The 24,342-nt window shown below is 39.3% G+C and overlaps 1 protein-coding gene across 4 annotated transcripts in view; it reads left to right on the top strand.

Moving 5' to 3' along the window:
* RAPGEF2 (Rap guanine nucleotide exchange factor 2) overlaps positions 1–24,342 on the top strand; it is a 166,465-nt gene that overhangs the window by 41,006 nt on the left and 101,117 nt on the right. For all 4 annotated transcript variants that reach the window (XM_081021663.1, XM_081021664.1, XM_081021665.1 and 1 more), the window contains exons 2-3: positions 14,578–14,648; positions 18,683–18,739. In XM_081021663.1, the coding sequence (XP_080877789.1) occupies positions 14,578–14,648; positions 18,683–18,739 (128 nt within the window). The remainder of the gene's footprint in view (positions 1–14,577; positions 14,649–18,682; positions 18,740–24,342) is intronic.

Genomic DNA, 24,342 nt, shown 5'->3' with positions numbered 1-24,342 from the left:
GCTTGAACAGTTTTCTGTCCAGCAGAGCATTTCAGAAGGCACACAATTTTCCAAATTGCTCCATCAGTCACTTTCTCTTATTTACACCCCATCTTTTCATTTGCAAACATTCATCTGAAACACATGTGTCCCTTTTCCTGCTCCTGGGATCTAAATCTATCCTTTAGGGAGTGAGGTGAGGGATTTGGAGGATAGTCAGTTGCCCTCAGGGTCACCAGGTTGTATATACTGTACTTGAAGAGCTTGTGTAAGAGAAGTCCATTATGCCAGTACCTTTCTGGCCTGAAGAATTGCTCTGCTCAAACTACAGCTTATGAACACTAGGGAAAACACAGTTTTCCCCATTCTGTTAGAATCAGTGACTACTAAAGAAGGCCGGGGCGGGGCAGGGTTTTAAATGAAATGCTCCTCCATGGAAGGCCGATTCAGCTACTGAGATAGAGCTGAGGCTCCTATTTAAGGGAAATTCTGGGGGATGACTGCTGAAACAACACCTGAGCCCCGCTCTTGGCAATTGCCCATTTCAGCCCTGCCTGGAGCTGTCCACGGTACCACTGAAGGATACTGAAGCCTTCCCTCCATACTGATGATGCCGTTGCTCAAAACATAACAGTTCAGTATTCCCCATCCTTTAATACATGAACACATAGGCACAGCTCATCTACCACTTTGTCCCTTTTTATTTCAGTCAAACTAAAGAATCAGGCAAAATGGAGGTGGGCATGTGCAAAGAAGTAGCAGAAGAGGCCAGAACAGATTTAGAGGCTTGTTTGGGTGGTGGGATGACCAGGAGAGGAAGGACATTCTATTGCAGAAATGGAAATCATTTCACTGACAGAATGAGTTACTATCTTCTATGTAAAAATGGTAATATGGCTTAAACAAACTAATTGATTCATTTCAATTACAACCCTGAGTGTGTGATCTTCATCATGACCAGTTCTGCTTTACTCCTTGTCTCACTAGGTCACTAATGTGCAAACTTGAATGCTGATTATCCAATTGGTTAGGAATTGGCTAGTTAAGTAGTAACATTAATGGAACTCCCAAATTAACAACATGGGACATTGAGTGTTCATTTTCTTTATTATATGTGTTGGAAGCTGTCCAGAGTTGTTGTATTGAATTACCAGCACTGTCTGTTTTTCTGTTAAATGCTTTGATTTCTCTACAGTAGCTGTTTCTGCTGCAAGCTTTGATCCCTGTTGTTTGGGTATCAAGTATAAAACAAATTGCAGAAAATAAACACACATACTATCTATAGAATAGCTTTACTTATTCCACCCCAGATATATGCCTCTTTATGTGCCTTTTCAATTAATGTAGGCAGCAACCATCTTGCAGTTGTAATATTTTAACTCCTCCTCCTCCTCCTCCTCCTCCTCCTCCTCCTCCTCTTCTTCAATTTTGGCAGCTATATCTAGCTTTTTCATGAGATTCCTTTAGCAATGTTTATATTTTATGTTTTGCTTGGTTTTAGTACTTGCCCATTTGCCTCTGAAAGTACCTCACAATTTTTCAAAGTTTTAGAAAATCACAATTTTGCTGAACATGTCTGTCAAGTGTTAATGGTAGTTAATAGGATCAAAAGGTTTATATGTTGGACTATATTTATGCTCTAATACAGGCATAGGCAAATTCGGCCCTCCAGATGTTTTGAGACTACAGTTCCCATCATCCCTGACCACTGGTCCCGTTAGCTAGGGATCATGGGAGTTGTAGTCCCAAAACATCTGGAGGGCTGAGTTCACCTATGCCTGCTCTAATATGACCCAGGTCTTTGTGTCTTACCTATCTGTTACCTAAACTGGTGGGAGCCAAGCTCTGGGTAAACTGACTGAAGTTAAATGTGCACAAGTCTGAGATAATGATGGTTGGCAGTTGTGTGACTGACTGAGTGGGTGGGAGAGTAGACTAAGGCAAAACAATGCATAATACATAATGTTTAATCTTTCTTGGTCTCTCAAGTTTGAAGCATTATGGTGCTCTGTATGAAGAGTGGCGTAAAATCTGGTACAAATATATCCATCAGTTTCTGAGATACATTTTGTGGTACAAAAAGCACTGTTTGCAGTTAAAGCGTAACCTGATTTGAGAATAGATTTCTTACTCCAGATCTTCAACGTCCTTTAATTGTATGACTTCTGACAATGTCTCTGAAGTGTGCAAGAAAGGAGAATGGGGCACCCTATAATTTTCTGTTCACTTTTTTCTGACTGAAAGAGGTGACAGGCTCTAATTTTCCATCTAGCCTCTTTCACATTTATCGTCTTCTTGTGGCATCATTATAATCATGGATGTCTTATTTTCATCACTGTTATTCTGTTAAAAGATTCAGCAGCGGCATATGTTGCATAAATTGTGTTGATTTGAACCTCAAGTATATAAAAATCTCCATGTGTGGGTGGATCATTAAGTCTTTGTACTGTTTCGCTTGAGTAGATTATCCTGTATACTCAATAAAATGATTTTTAATAAAAGAAACAATTAAAAATGCATTTGAGAAAGACTTGCATCTATATATCTATCATAATGAGCAACACACTGGTTTACTGGAAACATCCTTTAATGACAAATTATCTGATTTAATGATACAGGATAAACATGCAGGCTATTTACTTATTTACCATGTTTCTAGTTTGCCCTATACCTAAAGGTCCCAGGGTGGAAACACACAAAAGTAAACAATACTCAACTCCACACTCTCTATATACATGAATTCCATATAGATTAAAGCAGCAGAAATAAAAGCCAAATCTAATGTACCTCATCCTTCCCTCAAAGCCTGAGCAAGCTAGTGCATCCTCAGCTAATAATGAAACATGTCTCAGAGCTGAGGTCATTTCAAAGGCATGGGGCACTACAAGGGAGAGCCCTTCTATGGGTCCCTCCTTCAAATATTTCATTGGGCATGAGGACCACTAGCAGAGGTTCCTTCAGATCTCAAAACACAACGAGGCTAATGTGGGACGAGATGTTCTTTCTTATATTTGAGGCCTAGGTTATTTAAGGCTTTGAATGTCAGCAAAAGTACCATAAATCTGGCCTCAAAGGCAGCCGGCAACCAGTGTAGTTGTTTTTAAAATTGGTGTTACATGTGAGTGTCTCCCAGCACCCTGGCCTCCAGAGTTTGCATGAATTGCAACTTCCGGACCATTTTCAAGGGCAATAGGGTTTCTGATGTAGTTGTATTCTTGTTGTGTTGCATCCAGGTTTAGCATGATCAGAGTTCTATTCATGGGCAGTGGCATAGTTTGTGGGGAGGGCACAGGGGCAGTTGTCTTAGATGCAAAATTGTTAGGGGGAGCAAAATTTTAATACACGGTGCTGCCTCAATGCAGCTGTGCACTTCCATTGAAATATGGCTTCTCCAAGCAGACCAGAAATTGACTTCTCCAAACAATGGAATGACTCTTCTTTTCTTATCTCTGTGGCTGTGATATCCTGGGTGATGGGGAAGCTGTTAGGCAGTTGAATGCACATTGAATGCACAGTTGAATGTGAGAGCCAGTGTGGTGTAGTGGTTAAGAGCGGTAGTCTCGTAATCTGGGGAACCGGGTTCGCGTCTCCGCTCCTCCACATGCAGCTGCTGGGTGACCTTGGGCCAGTCACACTTCTTTGAAGTCTCTCAGCCCCACTCACCTCACAGAGTGTTTGTTGTGGGGGAGGAAGGGAAAGGAGAATGTTAGCCGCTTTGAGACTCCTTAAAGGGAGTGAAAGGCGGGATATCAAATCCAAACTCTTCTTCTTCTACATGTGTACTCCATCAGTTTCCCTCCCTCTGTGTAGACCTGGGCGCTGGCAACACACGCTATGCCACGGCTCATGGGATGCTCCTGATAATGGAACTGAGGAAGGGTGGAGGGTAGACTGTTTTTGCCAATTTGTTCTTTACCCTGCAGCCTTTTCTTTTCCCTGAAGAGCTGCTATGAAGGCTTAGGCAGCACTCTAGAATAGTGTGGGAGCTGACTTGGGTGCTGCAGGAGAAGGAGGAATTGGTAACAACAACAACAACAACAACAACAACAACAACAACAACAACAACAACAAATTCTCCACCTTCCTCTAGTGGGAAAATCCACTGAATCAGACAGACCCCTTTCTGTGAAAGGAAGGAAGGAAGTCTATTTTTTAAAAGGCGTGTCTGGATCCAACCCCCATATGTGTTTGTATTTGCTCAATTTTTTAAAGTTATGAAGTGCTAAGAAACCTAAGATACATTAAAATGGAGGAATGCAAACATTAATGAATGTTGTCTTGCCCCTGACGTCCTTGGTGTTGTGTTTCTAGCCACTGTTGTTGGACTCTTGATGTAGAACTGTATCTCGTGAGGTATGCCTTATTTGGACTGTGGTTCTGCAGCTTGAGTGCTGATCTCAACTTGCAGAGTCCATAAAGTTGAGGAAGGAAGTAGGAAACAACAACACTTCTTCAACCCTTGTATTTTTCAAGAATGATTGTACACTTCACGGTTTGGACGGGTTGATTTTGTGTGCTTCAGGTTGTCTTGGTGTTAGGAGAGAGAGGGGATAGATGGACAGGTGGATAGATAGTGAATTAATGGGGTACAAGCTTACATGAATAGATGTATATGCAAGAAGTGGAGATTTTGTGAATGTGCTCTTTGTGAATGGGTGCAAGGGTAGTGTGTGTGTCTGTGTCAACAACCCGCAAGCACTCCCCCAACCCTGGAAACCAACTTCAAAGACTTAAGGAACCCTAGAGCAATCATTGCTAGTTAAAGAATTAAGAGTGCCTTTGAGCATCTTTTAAAAAGCATAAAGTGACAGGTGCTACAGGATTTTTGCACTTGACTTGGAAAAATGCACTTTCTAAAGCTACCCACTGCTATCTGATAGCTTAAAATATTCCCACCCCACAACAATTTAACAGTTCTTTTGTCTGTAGTAGTCACTGAAACATATGTGTAAGAGGGTCTTCACTGATAACAACACCAAAGGATACTGTACGAACAGCTCTTGAGTTTGAAAAGGAGACAAGATGTAGTTAATGCTACCATGTATAAGTAAAATCTTAACTTATAAAGACTTCAATCTTTACCTGGCAGTAAGCCCAATTAACTTTTTTATAAGTAGATATAAATAGGATTACATTAGTCAATAAAAAACAATATTCCCTTTAAAAAACAACAACTTTGTAATGACTGTGCCTTACCTTATTTTAATAGTGTAAGCCAATGTATGTTTACATTGCTATCAGTGTTTACTTTCAAGTAGGCATGTATAGGATTGCAGTCCAAAGCAGATTCATTTCTTAAGAAATACTGCTCCAGTAACCTGGAAGTTGTATTAACTTGGCACGTTTGCTCATTTTATGGTTGGGATTTTGTATAGCTTACAAAAAACATCCCTGCCATCTTCTAACACAGATATTTAAAATAGACTAGCTGCATGTTGTTTCACAGTTGATGCCAAAGTTAAATAAAATGTCACGTTTTGAGAAAATTATGACTTGATTCAAGAAGAATGGCAATGAAACAAAGTATTTTAATTCCAAAGTGTTTTTCCCCATACTGTGCTTAAAGAAACCTGCATGTTGCTGCTATTAATTTTCCAAGTACTGTATATCAGATATGCATTTGGGTGTCTAATGCATACAATCCTTGCCACTCATCTCCAGAATCATAGCTCTTATTACTACTTATATTAATTGGAAGCCTCTTTATATACACTAGTTCATGAGCTATTACACTGTGATGGAGCTATTACACTGTGAAGGAAGGGCAATAGTATCCAGGTCTGAAGGACAAGTAGCTAGTTATAGGAGATGGTGCACAATAGTGCCATTATATTTTACTTCTCTACTGCAGGCTGCAAGCACTTTTTCTGATATTCAGAAAGTAAACATTTTTGGTTTGCAAATGTTGTCAGGTTTGGGATTCTGATGGCTAAGTATAAAGTAATCTGACTAACACAAGTTCTAGCTAAAATTCAAGCAAATTGTCTTCAGGCTGAATTTTAAACAAAAAGGGGTGTGTGGAACATTGAAGCCAGGAAGTCAACAATTTGCATTAGTTGTAAGATGGCCCAGTTGTGCAGACTTAATTAGATCAGCCTCTTTAATTTCAGGTTTCACCAGTGGCTGCTGGGAAAAAGAAACAACCATAGCTGATCCTCCATTAAAGAAATATTTAATGCAGTTATTGATATCTGTACCTAGTAATAATTGGAATGCATAGATTCCTCGTGAAGCCCAAAATAGAAGCAAAGAGAAACATGCTTGCTTTTTTATATAAGCAAAGCTGGACAAAATTAATGTGCACTAGTCAGTAAAGTCAGCCATGAAATTCGGTGTAGACTCAGGCAAATTGTTGTGCCACAGCTGAATTTACCTCCCATGTTTGCTTTGTCCTCAGAGGGCAAAATCAGATTGTCTTCACCCGAGCTTAAGCAATGGTTAGTTGATTTCTATATTTAACAGCAGGAGTTCATTTAATTTGCAAAGATGGCATGCCCATCTATCCAGTAACTATCCTTCATTATTCTCTAAACTGAGAAGTTGGCCAGGTGTATTTGGTTTGAACCCATTTTTCTTTCTGATCTAACTCTGGTTAATTGACAGCAAGCATACCGAGTCAGCCCATGAAATATTTGTTTCAGTGCAGACTACCTATTTGTATCTGCCAATTAAAACCTGCTTTCATTCAGTTAAATGCTATTCCTAGTGGGTTATCCCCTTTCTAGATTTGTTTGTGTTTTTAAGGGGGGGCGGGCGGACAGAGAGCTTGTAGTAAAGTGTGACTTGCTTTCAAGGCCTTGTTCAGCAAGTTGTTTTTATAGGATGTTCAAATGAGGTGTGTGTGTGTGTGTGTGTGTGTGTTGTGTGTGTGTGTGTCTGTGTGTTGTTGTCATTAAAGTCAATAATTCTATATTGTGAGGAAACAAATGCAACATGTATTTTATCCTGTCTTTCTGTTGACATAGTTTACATGAAAAACAACTGTTGGTTGAAGGAAATAAGCTAATGAAATTTGTTTGCCGGCTTTCCACAAAAATATTTGTGTGCATGTTGGCTTGCAAGTTAAATAACAATAATAAGTTGAATACCACATTCAACATTGTGTAAATTGTGTTTAAAATATTAGGTTTTTTGTATTTGCTGGAATAAATATATTTCAAGTGGTTTGTTTTTTTCATTCATGAAACACACAGTCTATAACTGTTGTAGCATCAGCATTGCAAACAAATTCAGTCATAATTCATTTAACAATGATTAAATATTAAGCAGTGAATATAGCAGGAGCTTTAAATTGTGCAAAATTTGTCCCTGTTGGCGGGGGCACAATCAATAATTCATTTTATAATAACTTTCCAACATAAACTAATAATACATTCAATAAAACATTTAAGCAGAAGAGAATTATAGTAAAGTAAAATGTAATATAATTACATTTCAAAATGATTCATTCTATTCAGAGCCAAAGCTTTTAAAGACTATTATGTATATTTCAAAAGAATAAAAATTATGTACTGAGCAGCTCAACTGACATTGACAGATACTGTGTGTCAGGTGAAACACCTAAACAACATAATTTTATGTCTAGTTTGTTAACAGAATATCTTTAATTATTGGAATTGAATTTGGTTTTTTTAAATCAACCTTTCAAAGACCAAAGTTGGTCCAGACTGCCATCTAGTGGAAATTTGAAACTTTTTAAATTTCTGTCAGGAATATTGGCTGTATATTGGTGTTCTATCTAAAATAATGTTGCTGCTGTAGAACATGGACTCTGGATCTTCATTGAGTGGCAAACATGCCAAAAAGTCATGTGATTGAATGCACATGCTACTTATTGGAACCTAGCAGTTACTGCTCAGAAATCAGTTTTTCACTTGAATATTTTCACTTTGGAAAACAATTAGTGAGCATCTGTGTGCATAAGGAATATAATGATGATACTAAAATAATTTTTGTTTTCCTTTTTAAAAATGTAAAAACAAAACAAAACAAAACAAAAATCTGGCAAGAATTAGTTTATTAATACTATAAAATAAGAATAAGGACTCCCAACTTCTATAGACTGCAGCCAATATTGCCAATGGTCAGGGAAGATAGGAGCTGAAGTCTAACAACATCAGGAGGACCATACATCCCCACCTCTGTTAAAATCTATTATGAAAATCCAAGTCATTTTTACTTCCTTCTGTTTTACATTGTAATAATCAGTCTTTATTCTCCTTTTGCATCTCAGGACAATTAGAATTAATTGTCCTGTTTCTTTATGCACCATAAATCTGCTATATGTAGAAAAGAAGAGGTCATATAGTAGTATTCTTCCAAGAAATAGTACATTAGAAAGTTTCCCAAGGAAGATATACACAAGCAGTGATAGAACCTTCATCTGCTTTTCTCTGTAAAGTAAAATATTTCATTGGGTTGGGGTCTGGGCTTTGTTGGTACTAGCAGCAGCAGTGCTCGAGTGGCTGCCATTTTACGCAGCCCCTCTCTGGAGCCCTTTTGCGCGTCACTCATTGTCCCTCCACCACCACCGCTGCCGCCAGCCCCTGCTCCTCACAAGACACAGATAAGCAGCCACCGGGGCTCGTGGTGCTCTTGCATCATTCCCCCCCCCCCATATAGTCTGGCTCCCCACAAGGTCTGAGGGACAGTGGACTGGCCCCCAGCTGAAAAAGTTTGCTGACCCCTGGTCAAGGGTGATGGCATTGTAGTCTAGCAATATGTGGAGGGCACCATGCTGACCTCACCTTCAACAAACATTAAAACTGCAATTAGCAATAAAAAAATTAAATCAAAATAAACTCATAAAATTTATAACCATCACAAATAAAACCATGTACAGCCAGGTGGCATACAGTGGAACCTTGGGTTACGTACCATCCTCCTTACGAACGCTTCGGGTAATGAGCTCCGCTAACCCGGAAGTAGATGCTCCTGGTTGTGAACTTTGTCCCGGGATGCGAGCAGAAGTCGTGCGGTGGCGGCGACAGTAGGAGGCCCCATTAGCGAAAACATGCCTCATATTAAGAACGGTTTCAGGTTAAGAATGGACCTCCAAAATGAATTAAGTTCGTAACTGGAGGTACCACTGTATTAATTTTATTAAATAAAACAGGCAGCAGAAGCAAAACTAAAATATCTCTTTGTACGGTGGTAACTCTGGTTGCAGACGGGATCCATTCCAGAGGCTCGTTTGCAACATGAAAAGAGTGCAACCCGCAGTGGCGCGTCTGCACACGTGCGGGTTGCGATTCGGCACTTCTGTGCATGTGCATGACATCATTTTGCGCTTCTGCGCATGTGCAAGCGGCGAAACCCGGAAGTAACCCTTTCTGGTACTTCCGGGTCGCCGCGGGACGTAACCTGAAAGAACATAACATGAAGCAAACGTAACATGAGGTATGACTGTACTTCACCCCTCTCCAAAATTATTCTGAGTGTTGCCTCCTGACTGAAAAAGAGTTTGAGGTGGTCGATACCCTCCACCCAGAAGTTCACAAAATACTTATTTTTCCATTATCTGTGAATGGCAGGGGCGGTTGGGGGGGTGCTGTTTCTTAATAGAAGTTCCTTCTTAGCGCTTTGTGGAAGAGCTTTACAGGATTTCACACTACCTTCAAAGCAACTGTTTGTGGAATAGATTGCCTAACAACAGATGACAGGAGCTCAGATTATGCAGCAGCTTGAAAAATGTTTGCAGAGTTTCGATCTGTTTTCATAAGATCTGTGTGTCTGTGAGTGCACTTTTCTTTTTCATCTCTAGCTCTGTACTTATTTAAAACAGACGTAGGATGTAGATTACTTTCCTCTTGCTCTCCTGGTTAATTAAGGAAAGCCTGCACACTCTTTCCTGTGTAAGAAAGTCTGGCAGCAACCATAATTTGGGAACTCCCTGCTTATTGACATCAGGCATACTTCCTTTTACTTTTTGGTTCCTGCTAAAAAGATGTTGGGGACGCGGGTGGCACTGTGGGTAAAACCTCAGCGCCTAGGGCTTGCCGATCGCATGGTCGGCGGTTCGAATCCCCGCGGCGGGGTGAGCTCCCGTCTTTCGGTCCCAGCTCCTGCCCACCTAGCAGTTCATAAGCACCCCTAAGTGCAAGTAGATAAATAGGTACTGCTTTATAGCGGGAAGGTAAACGGCGTTTCCGTGTGCTGCGCTGGTGCTGGCTCACCAGAGCAGCTTCGTCACGCTGGCCACGTGACCCGGAAGTGTCTCCGGACAGCGCTGGCCCCCGGCCTCTTAAGTGAGATGGGCGTACAACCCTAGAGTCGGATACGACTGGCCCGTACGGGCAGGGGTACCTTTACTTTTTTTAAAAAGATGTTTGTTTAGACAGATATGTAGAATGTTTAATTAACATTTTAAACTGTTTTTAAACTGATTTTACTACTTTATTCTTTTAAAAAATTGCTTTGAGGTTTTTTAAATTAAAGAATCAAGTGGAATATAAATTTCTTAACATAAAATAAATAAAGATAAAGGTGTGTGTGTGTTGGGGTGTGGTTTTATTGTTGCCAGATGACACAATTGACCATTAGAGTGGCATGCACAGACTTCTCGTCACCCAGCTCCTTTTGCATTATTCATTGCTATGGAAATAATAATAATAATAATAATAATAATAATAATAATAATTTTATTATTTATACCCTGTCCATCTGGCTGGGTTTTCCCAGCCACTCTGGGCAGCTCCCAACAGAATTTTAAGCAAAATAATTCTTTATATTGCTGGGGATAAATTTTTTTCCTAAGTTTCTCTATAGTATTCCCCCCCTTCAAGATACATAGATTAGTGAAAATATAAATGAATCAGCTGTATTTTATGATCACAGTCTATTATTATTACATTTGAGAGATTCATTTTTCTTTTTTAAAAAAAATAATATTTATTACTTTTATAGGTTACAAAAAGAGAAAAAAGCAAAAAAGAGAAAAACAGAAGAAAAAACAAAGGAGAAAAACAAAAAGAAAAAAACAATACAATACAATACAATATATAAACAATACAAAACACAACCTAAACTCAAAACTAAACACATTAAGCTGAACTAAACAAACCCCACTCCCAAAACAAAAACAATTTAAAAACATACATCATCTCTTTTCCATACTCTATCTTTCATTCCCTTGTTTCCTCGACCTCCTCACACCTCCCTTTTTGTGTTCCACTTCTATTAATTGTTTCAGCAAATCCTTTCCATCTTTCTCCATTTTCTGTGATATTGTAAATAACGTATTTTTTAACCTTATTTTCCATTAAAACTAAAATACTTATATGTGCTTAACTCCTTATAACATTTCTGTTAAGCCCATAAAAAATAAAAAATCATTCCACCATTTTTCTATCACTCATTAGTTTTACCATAAGTCTATATATAAACTTTAAATTTTCCAATCTTCTTCCACCATCTCCTCTCCCAGGTTTCGGATTCTGCCAGTCCTTTCCGTCAATTCCATAAAGTCCATCAACCTGGTGATCTTATGTCTGAGGCTCTTAACTCTTTTCCAAGTCCCTTCTGCAGGTCTTCTTCATTTTCTTTAATGCTAAAGAGCAAATCTCGGGGAAACTCCCGCCTGTCAATCCTTTTCTTCCTTCTGAACAGATCAGCTAAATTTCCATAGTTGTATATTTCAAAATTCGTCCAATTCCAAAGGCCCCCAAAACTTCAATCTCCTCCAGGCCCGAGTCCATGGCCCAAAAGTCCGTTAATCCCTGCATAGAGGGCTCTTTCCAACTTTCCTTCTTTAATCCAAGCCGGGATCCATTCCTCAGAATCTGACTTTTCCTAGATTCCATCATAGAAGGCCTCAATTTATAGTCCTCAATCTGCTTCTGTAAAACCACAGATCTCACTTGTATTATTTTATGCTCAACAGCAGCAGCATTCCCCTCCTCCTCCTTCTCCTCCACCATTTGTCCTGCCAAAATGGGTTCCTGTACCAAGTCCTGAATTATTTCTGTGTTGGTGTTCGCTTTTTGACTCAAGTTGGTCACTTTCTGTTCCAAATTATCAACTTTGAGAGTCATGTCATCCATCTTCTTGTGAAGCTGTCCCAGCGAACAGCTTATCTTACATAGAACAGTCACAATGGCCTCTCCTGTCAACATTTTTAAGTAGTCCAAGGTCGCTCTCTGGTTCTCAGAATCCTTATCTGCAACTGGAAATCCCCCAGTTATACTCCTGTAACAGTTTCAAAAGCTCCCTCTAGAGGGAAACAGTCTCCACTTGTATCAGTTCTTTCAAGCGCAGCTCAAGCATTAAAGATAAATTTTCAGTTACTTTTCCTCTTTTTTAAACGCAGAAAAGGACAATGGAAACAGTATCTTACTCTTATTTAGCTAGCTGTCAAATCCGTTCTGTCAAAAGCACTCTCTCCAAACGTCATCTGGCAGCCCGTTCCCAGGTTCAGAGCAGTGGTAATTTGATTTTTTCACTCTCTCCTGCAGGCTCACTAGATCCAAAATTTCCCCCTCTTCTCCTGCTTCTAAGGGGGGTTTTGTATTTTAAACCGGTGGAAATTTGATCCTTTGCCAAAAGCTTTCAAAGGCTTTAACTTGTAACGTCTTTGCTTCAGTCTATTTACAAAAACGGGAGGCGGACTTCCTGTTTATAACCTTCCCGTTTCAGTGGCGAATTAAAGTATTTAAGAATCCAATTTTCCGTTTTACTCACGAGTAGTTGTTTAAAGTCCAATTGTCCACAGGAAAAGGTCAGCGCTCTCCGGCAACAGCAATGCGGCTTCACTCCGTGAAAGAAGCAGTTGATTCAAAGCACCGCGCCACTCACCCCACGTTGCTCCGGATCCCCAAAACAGGGTTTCCCTGCGAGTAGGGGAGGCGCAAAGGTGCCAGCTGAATCCCACGTCCACAGGCTTCTCCCGCCTGTGGTTTTTAATGGGTCTCCGCCTCGCCGTGGCGGTTCAGACCCTGTTTTCCACGGAACGGATTCCTCCCGATCAGAGGAAATCCGCCATTGCCAGAGGCGCCAACCCGGAAGTCCGAGAGATTCATTTTTCTTCATGGTGCATGCAGAGACACCCACTGTTTCCGTTACCTAGTTACTGTATCCTCTACTTAGAGTATGACAGTGTTCCAGCGGTTTTCCACATAGTCCTTTGATATCCTACTCTAACTTAAAATTGGGACCACTTTTCCAAAGTGTAGCGATATTCACAACTCTTAGTAATGCCATTCCTGTTTTAGAAAATCTAGCGTAGAGATTTTTTAAAATGTGAACTGCATTACTTAGAGTTGTGAATCTATACACTTTTGCAAAGTAACTCCCAATTTAAAATGAGAGTAAAATATCAAATAACTGATATTATTATTATTATTATTATTATTATTATTATTATTACTACATTGGTGGTCTTAATTTTTGCTGTGGGTGGGTACATGCAATATCTATAGCATATACCTGTGCTGCTGTGACATTTCAAGGGATAGTCCAAAACATTAATAATATTTTACTCTTCCCATCTGGCTGGGTTGCCGCAGCTTACAATATAATAAAAGCACAGCCAAAGTCAAACATCAGAAACTTCCCAATACATTAAAGTGATGGAATCTTCAAAAGAAATGTCAAGAACAACAATTTAAGGACCTTCTATATGCCTCTGGTCCATAAGTAGAATAGTACCTTACAAGTAGCCAATTGGCCCATATGTTAAGAATGATTGGTATCAGAACAGCTTCATTTACCAGAGACATGGGCTAAGAAGATGTTATAATGGCTAGAACAGAAGGCTTTGAGGCATTAATTGTTTGTTATTGGTAGTGGAAAATATTTGAGAACTAATGGTACAAAAAGCTGTGTTGAACTGATGGTGGTATTTCAGATAACAATTCTCAGTCTAGCATGTAGGTGGAATCAGTTCTATATCTTGTCATGGTGACTTGGTTTGTTCTTTATTCACAGGTTTTAAAATTCTATAAAGCACAATGGAATTTCTCTAATTTATTTCTATTATTCTTGTCAGTAATAGATGCAGCCTCAAACCTTTAAGAATTTTTTTTAAAAAAGTTATCCCCCCCCCCCCCAAATACTGCTCAAGTTACACTAATTTTGATTTACTTAAACTATTTTGGTCAGGTAATCTACTTTTAATTTAGTGAATTTCTTCCTTTTAATTCAAGTGCTTTGCATTTTAATATAGCCATTGATCTATACAATAATGGGTTCTTTGAATTTCTGAGATTGTGCGCTTGGTGATGTGTTTTTCAGCAATAGCTGGTGATAATGTTCTAGCTTGCAAGATATTTTTAAGATTTGTGATAGGGCAGGGGAGAAAGAAGGTGATGTATAGGCAATGAAATCATTTCATTAGAGATCTTCTTGAAATGGCATTTAAATTATGTCCAGTTTACGTTCTTCTATTTAGAGAAGAAAGATGCCTTCAAGAAAATCCCAGTCTTGTAAAAATAATCAATTCTCCCAATAGTCCAATAGATTAGCACTCATTTGTTTTAGGAGGCTGTTTGTGTTTATGTATATAAAATATAGCTCCCCTCTGCATACTTTAATACTGTAGTAAGTATTTAAAGTCATTTTCATTGATCTCAAAATTTTAATGATTGTTTTCTCTGTTTATAGGATCTGGAGATTGTGTATTCCTATTTACACGGAATGGAAGCTTTGTCTAATCTACGAGAACACCAGCTCCGGTAAGTTGTTTAATGAAAGTGCTTTATCCTCTTTTTAACACAAGGTGCTGCGTTTTAACAGAAAAGATTCTGTTTTGGAAGTTAAGTAATACACTTCCTCTCAGTGTGGATTAACTGAAACTTAAAGCAAAACTAAAAACTTGAGATAAGGAATACCTAAATATACAGCCACTGGTCTCATGAAAACACACAGACACACACACACACACACACGAGAGAGAGAGAGAGAGGATGGAGAACCAAGTAGAACTCCTATATTGACACAGTTTTTTTACATACTGTTGATTAGTGAAGTTTGCAGAGCAATGAAAAGTGATGGCCATGAAGTTTATTTGGGTGTCTTCTAAGAATGCTATTTAATGATTTTTTAAAAATCTGTTTATTTGAAGTTGTTAGATCCCATTTTCTTTATAACTTAACTCAAAGCAGCTTATGACACACTTTTAATATGAAATTCAATATGTAAGAAAAGGAAGTTACAGTAAAAATAGCTAATGATTTTTACTTCTGACAGGGTGTCACTTGGAGAAGGGCATTGGTCGATAGTTTTATAACCAAAGTGGGTTGATATGAGATCAGATTGTTGTCATGCATCTGTCTCAAAGACAATGGAATGTGCCTGGGGGGGGGGGGAGTCAAACCGCTGTGTTAACATCAATGAAGTGACCTCCCTGGGGTGCAAGTCTGGGCAGTGTGTATGGAGGTCCTGGGCTGCCCAGATGACAAGACTCACTGATGTGGTGCTAAGGAAATCAAAGCAATACATTTGGTACCAGCTTGGCAGCAGAAGCTGCACAAGGCACCATCCAACTGTCTTGGGGAATCCACTCCGAATTTGCGTAAGGTCTTTTCTTCTCCCAAAGATACCCTGCAAAGCAGGAGAGGTTTAAGATAAGAGTTTTCCTGCTCCTAGATGGGCTAGGCTACTTTTCCAGGTGGGCAAGCCCCATCTGCCCCTCACTGCTCTCTACAGCATGTGCAGGAACTGCCTTCTTAACCATTGGACCCACTATTGGGATCAGGTGCTTCTTAAGATATTTGGATTCCAAGCAACCTAGAGTTTTAGATGTAAACATTAGTAGTTTGCATTGGACTTGAAAATGGTTAGCCAGCGAGGGACACTCTTTTAAAACCGGTGAGATATGATCTGAAAGAGCTGTGCCAGTTAAAATTCTTGCTCTTGTATTCTGAAACAATTTGGGCTTCAGAACCATCTTATAGGCAACCCAACTTACAGCACATTGCAGTAACCAAATTGGGAGGTTAACAGAGCAAAGATAGCTGAGGCCAGACTATCCCTATCCAGGATAGCCTGTGGCTGGTGAGCTATCTATAGCTGGTAAAAGGTACTTTGTGCCACTGAAGCTACCTGAGATTAAAATGTAACCAGGAAAACCCCCAAGCTGTGAATCTGCTCCTCCAGTGAGAGTGCTGCCCCATTTACAGCTAGCTAAAGTGTTGTCTCCTAATCATATGAACAAATGTGGGTTCGCACATTGGCTCTCTGAGCAAGCTGTGTTAGAAGAAAGAGAAAAAGCAAGAGTATGTGTGAATGCAATTGCTTCAAATTGCTCACAGTGTTGTATTGTGGAACTCAAGGACAACTGAAGCCTGCTAATTAGTTTTCTGAAATACTAAGTATGACTTTGGGAACTATACATGCCTACACTTGGCTGTGACAAGTTCTGTCAGAAAGTTAAGGAAATATCAGAAATCTACAGCCAGATGGAAGTTGGTAACAGTTCCTTCATTCTTCATCACACATCTTTTCTTTTGTGAATGCACAATCAGAGTCTTAAATTTAATTGGAATAAACGTATCATGAGAATTCAGCTCTTCTGAAATGAAATTTTTAATGAAAGTAGTTTGGCTGAATGTAGGTTATAGGTAAAGTGTTTCAAGTTAGCAATTAAGCCATTCTGTAGAGGATGGAACTGGTGGGAATAGAATCTGTTAATTCACATTCCAGGAGTATCGTTAGATAAACTTTGTTAAATACATGTGAAAATCTCAGATGTCAACTTTATGAACAGACACATTTTACTGCTATCATTAAAGCCTTTCACTATTATAATATTGAGCAATAAATCTTGTGTTTCCCATCTCTGTCATGGTACCTGTTACTATTACAAACAACTTGGAAAATTAGATTGGAAAGAGTGTGCAACAGTGGCATTCTCTGACTTGCTTTCCTTTTTTAAAAAAATTGCTCTTGCATTGCTGTATGTCAAAACATGTTCCAGCATCATATTATTACTTGTTATCACAGGTTGAAATTACGTTGCTGCCTGCTGATGACAGGGGCAGGTACCATGGTGCCCTGAGCTAGGCCAAAATTTAATATTTGTATCCTGCTTTTCCAACAGCAATGTTGAACTCAAAGCAGTCCACAATAATAACAATAGGATTTAAAATTAGCATACATTACAACCACTATAATATAAAAAACACAATAGCATATAAATAACATAGAAAAACAATCAAATCCATCAATTAACACAATTCAATACAATCACATAGAGATTCAAAATACTGCATCAAAAAATGGGCTTACGAGCACCAGTGCTAGTTGACCACCTCTCTCTGGGAAGGGTATTTTTTTAACACAGTGTAGCAGCACACTCCCAGGCAGCAAAATCTTTCATAGTTTTGAGCCTCAGCTTCTTTTTCACCCTTAAGAATTTGATCACTTCTGTGGAGGGGTGGGGCAACAGTTTTCATAGAATATCCAGATTCTCTATTATTTCTTTTCTCCATATACAGTATTTAGGGTAACTTCTTTTCACAGCTCATTTGGAAGACTGCACTGGGCTCTCTCCCCCTCATTGCAGGGGCACAGGTTCCTTTGACTTGTGCCAAAAGGCTCACACCTCTGACAAAGCTTGAGCTTTTAATGTTATCTGGAGGGAAAGAGAACAGACAGCCCCAATAAGCTTGGCAGCTGCCAGGTGGAAACACACAGAGATACAGACTCCCAGCAGACTTCTTCTGTAGCTGATTCTGGCAAGGGATGAGCTTTGAAAGTTACCTGGAGGGAAGGTAGCTACTGACATTAGTATATTAGATTTTTAAATAGCACAATTATGTGAGTTGCAACTCATGGTGGCAAAGAAAGTCTAGTGGCATAAAATCAGTTATTAGAACCACAGTCGCTGACAGAAGTGACAATAGGGAATCCTCCATTTCTGTTGTAAATCCCAAAAGTACAGGAGTCTGCTTGTTCATTTTCTGATAAATCTTTTGAGTAAGAATTCCATTCCTGCCCTGGGATACTGGGTAAATGTATTAACTTTTCTGCGCTAACATGATTTGTAGCTTACATGTAACATGAAAGGTATTTCTATGCAGTAGAAGACACCCCCCCCCCAGACTTAAGAGGAACCATTCACTTCAATAAAATGAATAAGACTTAATTAAGTAAATCTGTTTTATCTCTTTATTCCTGCCCCCCAGGACCAGGTTTGCATAAACATGTAAGACTTAAGGTGCTTGTAACAGAGCAATATCATTATCTAATTTTTAAAAATAAGTTTATATCCTATACTCCCTGCATTCAGCATTTTGAGAAATTTGTGTATGTATATATTTAAAAACATAAACATGCCACATGCTTTGCTTTCTGGAATGAGACCAAATTTAAATAAATGTATCTTCAGGCAGAGTTAACAAACAATATGGAAAGTGACACATGGAATGGAATAGAATCACTGTCACTTAGGGGATGGCGATCTTGACATTATTTTCCTCATGATGTCTACAACAACAGAGAACATTCTTTGTGAGGACTTGAAATTTCACTTCCCTGAAATCAAATAAAGCAGATCATGGTCTGCAACCTTCGCTTTTTGCACATCTATTTTGATATGTGTTTGAAAACCCACTGTGAGAAAACTGCTACATTGCAGCCATATATTAGTGACAGCCACTTATCCTCAGCATGTGTGGCTTTAAAGGAACTGGCCTAACTGTAATATAAAATAGCAGCTAATAAAAGCGCTCTTACTTATAAATGGTTTTTGTTTCTTTTTTCACAGAATGATGTGTGAAACAGTGAGATACGAGAGGCACGAAGCAAATGAAGTTTTGTACTAGTGAGTGGTTATCTTTCTTTCATACTACATTGCTTATATGGAAACTTTTATCTGATCTTTGCACAGCAGTTTGCCACTTCCAATTGTATCACTGTGGGGGGGCAGGTAGGTGGGAGGTAGTGGGCAGGGGGATGTCATTTACTAGTGCTGGCATAAAATACAATGAACTAGATTATGTTGCATCAGAGATGAATTTAAGGGAGTCTTTCTACCTAGCGACATTCCACAGTGTACTTGTCCTAATACTGTGCTTATGTAATGTCCATACTCCTTTGTAAGTATTGAGAAGAAAGATGTGTATATGCAACTTGACTACATTTTTAACAGGTATGGTTAGTCGAAATAGTTTAAAATATTATGGACCAATAGCACTTGTTGTTCAGTAGCATTTTGATACTTTCTGAGATCAGTTATTCGAGATCTAAAGCTCCTTACAATGCTCTTGCTTTAAATTTGAATTTTCTTTCTAGCAGTTTCCATATAGGACAAGTAGAAAACAGAATTTTATGCCATGTTTATCCACCCATTTTCCATTTGGCACTTGCATGACTGACCTGTTTGTTATAGCCATAGAACAAATTTAGGGATTTCATGAAGGTGCAAACTGATTCATAGCATGGGGTGACATCTAGATCACAATTCTGGCTTCATCCTGTTGCATAATCTTACGATCCAGTTGAATTGGTTTGTGGGTCACACTCTATAGATGTACTGGCAGGTCAATATAATATTGTCTTGTGATTTTGAGCATGATTGTTTGTTTTTCTTCCTTGCCCTTTAGTAAGTCCTGAGGCTCTCTCTTCAAAACTAGCTCCTACTATGATCAACCCATAAATTATTGAGTGGCCTATTTTTCTGTGTGCGTGTGTGTGTTTGTGCGTGTGTGTATCCTCCTCTGGGCAAAACATTTTATCAATACTGAATAGCTATGGCTCCATTCTTGTGCACATTTAATAGAGTGAGTGCTATGTTAAACCCACATAGGAATGCGCTAGAAGTCTTTTCTTTTGGAAGTTTAAATAGAAGCTATGGTATCTTCTCACAGGCACAGTATGGGGAAATGCCACACAAATTAGATGTGCCACTTTCTGTCAGCCAATAGGGTTAGAGAGTGTATCCACTGGATTGCTGTGGCAGAAAACATTAGGAGTTACACTGGGTTTGCCCTCATGCTTCTAGAGCATCCTGGGAACAGGAAGAAGAGAGAGCTTCAAGCCTATATTGGGTGCAAGATGCTCCACATGCAAAGCCTCCTTACCCATCCTTAACCTGTTTTAGCAGCAGCGCAAAAGAGGGAAAAGGATCCCTGGGAGAAGGCATGGGGAGATATGCATCCACTGAGGTCAGTTAACCTGCCTACAGGGAGTTATTAACTGCAAGTGGGTGTGTTCCATTTCTGGGATACAGACTGTAGGAAGAGGGGAAATGTTTTGGAGGAAGCAGAGTCAAATTCCTGTTCCCCCAGAAGTTTTAGTTTTAGGTTTTGTTTTGCTTTGTTTTTTGCAGAATAAAGGATTTATTGGGTGGGATGTAAATAAATGGACTCAGAGGATGCACTTCCTCTGAGTACAATTCCCACTCCCCCACCTCCCCTTTCCCCACCCCGTTGAATAACTTTCCCAAGTGTCAACTCAGTAGTTCCTTGTGTTAGTGGAACTTACGTTGAAATTTAATGCTATTGCTTGCAGATATCAGCCTCAAGACATTTTTTTCTTACACTATTGTGTTAACTTTCTCTATTAAATATGACCTAGCCAGCTTACGGATAGAGTAATGACAATAAAATAGCAGTTATTAAAACAGTGTACACAAGAAGGCTAAAACCATACAGTGCCTCGGGTTACATAGGCTTCAAGTTACAGACTCCGCTAACCCAGAAATAGTACCATGGGTTAAGAACTTTGCTTCAGGATGAGAACAGAAATCGTGCTCCGGTGGCATGGCAGCAGCAGGAGGCCCTATTAGCTAAAGTGGTGCTTCAGGTTAAGAACAGTTTCAGGTTAAGAATGGACCTCTAGAACGAATTAAGTACTTAACCCGAGGTACCACTGTACTAGCAATACAGTACTCTCCTGGGTGGTTGCTTCTTGGTGGCACAACTGCAAAGGACCTAGCAGATGGCACAGGGATCCATAGAAATATCTTTCAAGAGAAGCTATATTCTTGAGCAAACCCATATGGAGAAGAGCACTTCAGGTGGTCTCTGCAGAACTTATAATCAAACCAGTAAGAGGTTTTTTAAAAAATTGAAGGGGTGGAGCAGTCTGGATTAATAATTATGACAATTGGTTTGTTAAGTGTTTAACAATAGTAAATGCTGTAGAGGGTGTGGTGGGTAAAGATTGCCTCTGCTCTCCAACTGGCAATCCAAGAAAAAAGGAAGGAAGGAGATAGTAAAAAACAAAACAAAATGCCAGTAAGGCAGGGAATGAGAACGATAAGAACAATATTAATCAGGGTAAACTTGAAAGAAGAGGTGATTCTGAAAATATGTTTTCTTAAGAAAATGGAAGCAAGACAAAGACTGAGATGAATATCTAGGGGAAGTGCATTCCAAAAGAAGCAGGAAGAAAATGGTTAGAATAAAGGATGTGAGGCTTTAAGATTTAAAGAGAGAACAAAGAGAAATGAGATGGGAGTGTTCAGAAATAGAGAAGGAATCTGGGTAGGATCGATTTAAAGGGGGAGGAGGAGTTTAAAATGAAGCCAGAAAGCAAGGGTGGGCAGTGAAATGACAGTGCTTCTTATGCTTAATTTGTATACCCAAATATGGGAGACAACTTGAGGCTGCAGCCACAGAATTTAGAATACCTTTTAGACAATTAGCTAAAGCAATTGGTGTCCTTTATTGCTGCAATAAGATATAGAAACAGCTTTTATTTTAGGATTAACCGTGGACCATAGGGTTTATGATTATACAAAGGCTTGATTTTCAAAGGAGCACGATTGTTCTGCAGAGGTGTCTGTGAATGTTGGTGGGGGAGAAAAAGTTTGTGTTTCAATTTGGGCTGCCGATGTGTAAACCATAGCCTGTGTTACATGATAAACACTGATTTCAGAGTATTACCTGGTCCTTAATGTTTGTTTCCAAGGGCAAAGAAGAGATGTTAGAAAATTATTTTAAGTAAAGTCTGTTCTTGAAGCCTTTGCAGAGTTCTGCGTACCAATTTCAAACAGTGTGCTGAGGCCTCTTCAAGCTATGGACGTTCATTTGCACTGTGCTTACACTGTCTTTGTGAAAGTCATCCAATAGGATATTTAATAATGCAAAGAGTAGCTGCAGCCAGACTAGTCTGTTGATTTTTCACTCCCCCTTCCTCCCCCTGAGGTATATTATACCTTCTGATAGCTAGACAGTTGGCCAGGTTGTCTTGGGATCTAGCCAGGTCTGCACTGCAGTAAATCAGAATTGCTTATTGGGAACATATTTTTCCACAGGGAGCTTCCAGTCAGCCTTAACCACTAGGACCAGTGTGTACAAAAATCCAGTCACTGATTTTGGCTATATAATGATTAAATAGTTTTGTAGCTTCTAGACCAGGCTTCATATCTTCTAAAAGGTATATGCCAAATCCTGCGGCCAGTTGTTGGGGGTTATTATTGGATGTTAGTGGCAAGGTTTCTTGCTGGTGGACAGGATGTAATATCACAGTGAATGGACCAGGAAAGAGACCTTGTGGTCATAGCAAATGGCTTGATGATGTTGACTCAGTGTGCAGCTGCTGTGAAACAGGCAATGAATGAATAACATGCACAAACTTCCACAATCTTGGATTTACAGCTTTTTTAACAAACATTTTTTGTGAATGACTTCCCTCTTAGGAAGAATTTTCAGACACCAACTAGTAGACCAAACCAGTTCTAACCAACTCTAACCAACTGAGCTGTTTGACCACCACCTGCTGGATCAGGCCAATAGTCCAGCGTCCTGTTCTCACAGTGTCCATTTTAAAGAAGCCTTACTTTTTATAAAAAGAAATTGGATGTGGTGCATTCAACTGGAATTAGCCCACTAGTTCTGAACTTTAATAACCATGCTGTCACATCAATCAATCAATGGGCTGGTCCCTTTTCGTTCATGCTAACTATTTGTGACTTGTACTTATACTTGGTTTTAACGCTTACAGAATGATTGAATAACGCAGGTCCTTAAACATATTTGCCGCACTTTGGTGGCTGTGTGGGTTATGAAAGTTATAGAAACAGATGTCCAATTTAATATGGGCATAATTGCAAAGGCAAAACAAAAGTTGTGCCAAGGCCAATGACTTCAATGTAAAAGATAGCAGAAAATAGTATTTTAACATAATCCTAGCATTCATTAGAAGCTAGTCTGGTTTCCAAATTGTTCCAAATTGTATGCTTAAAATTTGAGAGATAATGCACTGCAACAGAAGGATCTTCCTGTCTCTCGGGAAACGTGTTTTAATATCGTAAGAAGAAATAAGATCAAACAGTTTTCTCCACCAGCAGCTAAATACTTAGCTGGTTCTGACCTCCAAAATTAAGCAGCTTTCTAATCTTGACTTTGTCAGGAAAGAACTCAGAACATTTTGCACAAAGTAGCAGCATTTAGTTTGGGGGTGGTGGAGAAGAGAAGAGAAGAGAAGAGAAGAGAAGAGAAGAGAAGAGGGACTTTAAATAGTGAAAGAAAAAAAATGAAGACATTAAAATGTGTTTGTGTGGTTGTTCTGTAGGAGTGAATCATTACAGCTTAATCCTATGTTTGAGACTTACTCTTGAATAAACAAGTGAATTCCGTGGGACTTACTCCCACATATGTGTGTACAGAATTGCAGCCTTAGGCTGCTGTACAGTTCTAACAAGCCAGTTGCTGTTATCAAATGCATTCAAAGTACCATTAAGGTTGTTTTGATATATAAAAGTATGGGACTGTATCAGACGAAATCTTGCTGAAGAGTACATTCAATGAAATGAATACATGCAAGCTAATCCATTGGTTAAGTTAATCCATTTTGTCCATTGGTTTTTGTGAGTCCATCCTGAGTATGACTGAGTTGGATACAACACTATATATGTAATAATAATAATAATAATAATAATAATAATAATAATAATTTTTATTTATACCCCGCCCTCCCCAGCCAAGGCCGGGCTCAGAGTGGCTTACAAGCAATAATAAAAACAAGATGAATGATTACAACTTAAAAACAAAAATAAAATACAACATTAAAATAATGGAACATTAAAATATTAAAATGTAGCCTCATCACAGGAGGAGAAGGAAAAGAAAAAAGAAAGAGAGGGAGGGAGGGAATCAAATTGGCTCCAAGCCAAAGGCCAGGCAGAACAACTCTGTCTTACAGGCCCTGCGGAAAGAAATCAGATCCTGCAGGGCCCTGGTCTCGTGAGGCAGAGCGTTCCACCAGGCCGGAGCCAGAGTTGAAAAGGTCCTGGCTCTGGTTGAAGCCAATCTAACTTCCTCAGGGCCTGGGACCACTAGGGTGTTGTTATTTATGGACCTTGAGGCTCTCCGTGGGGCATACCAGGAGAGGCGGTCCCATAGGTACGAGGGTCCTAGGCCGTGAAGGGCTTTAAAGGTCAAAAGCAGCACCTTAAATCTGACCCTGTACTCCACTGGG

Source organism: Podarcis pityusensis, assembly GCF_964106645.2.
Source record: "Podarcis pityusensis genome assembly, chromosome: 9".
Taxonomy (NCBI): Eukaryota; Metazoa; Chordata; class Lepidosauria; order Squamata; family Lacertidae; genus Podarcis; species Podarcis pityusensis.
Note: the sequence above shows the minus strand (reverse complement) of the source record. Positions and strands in the feature narration are given on the sequence as shown.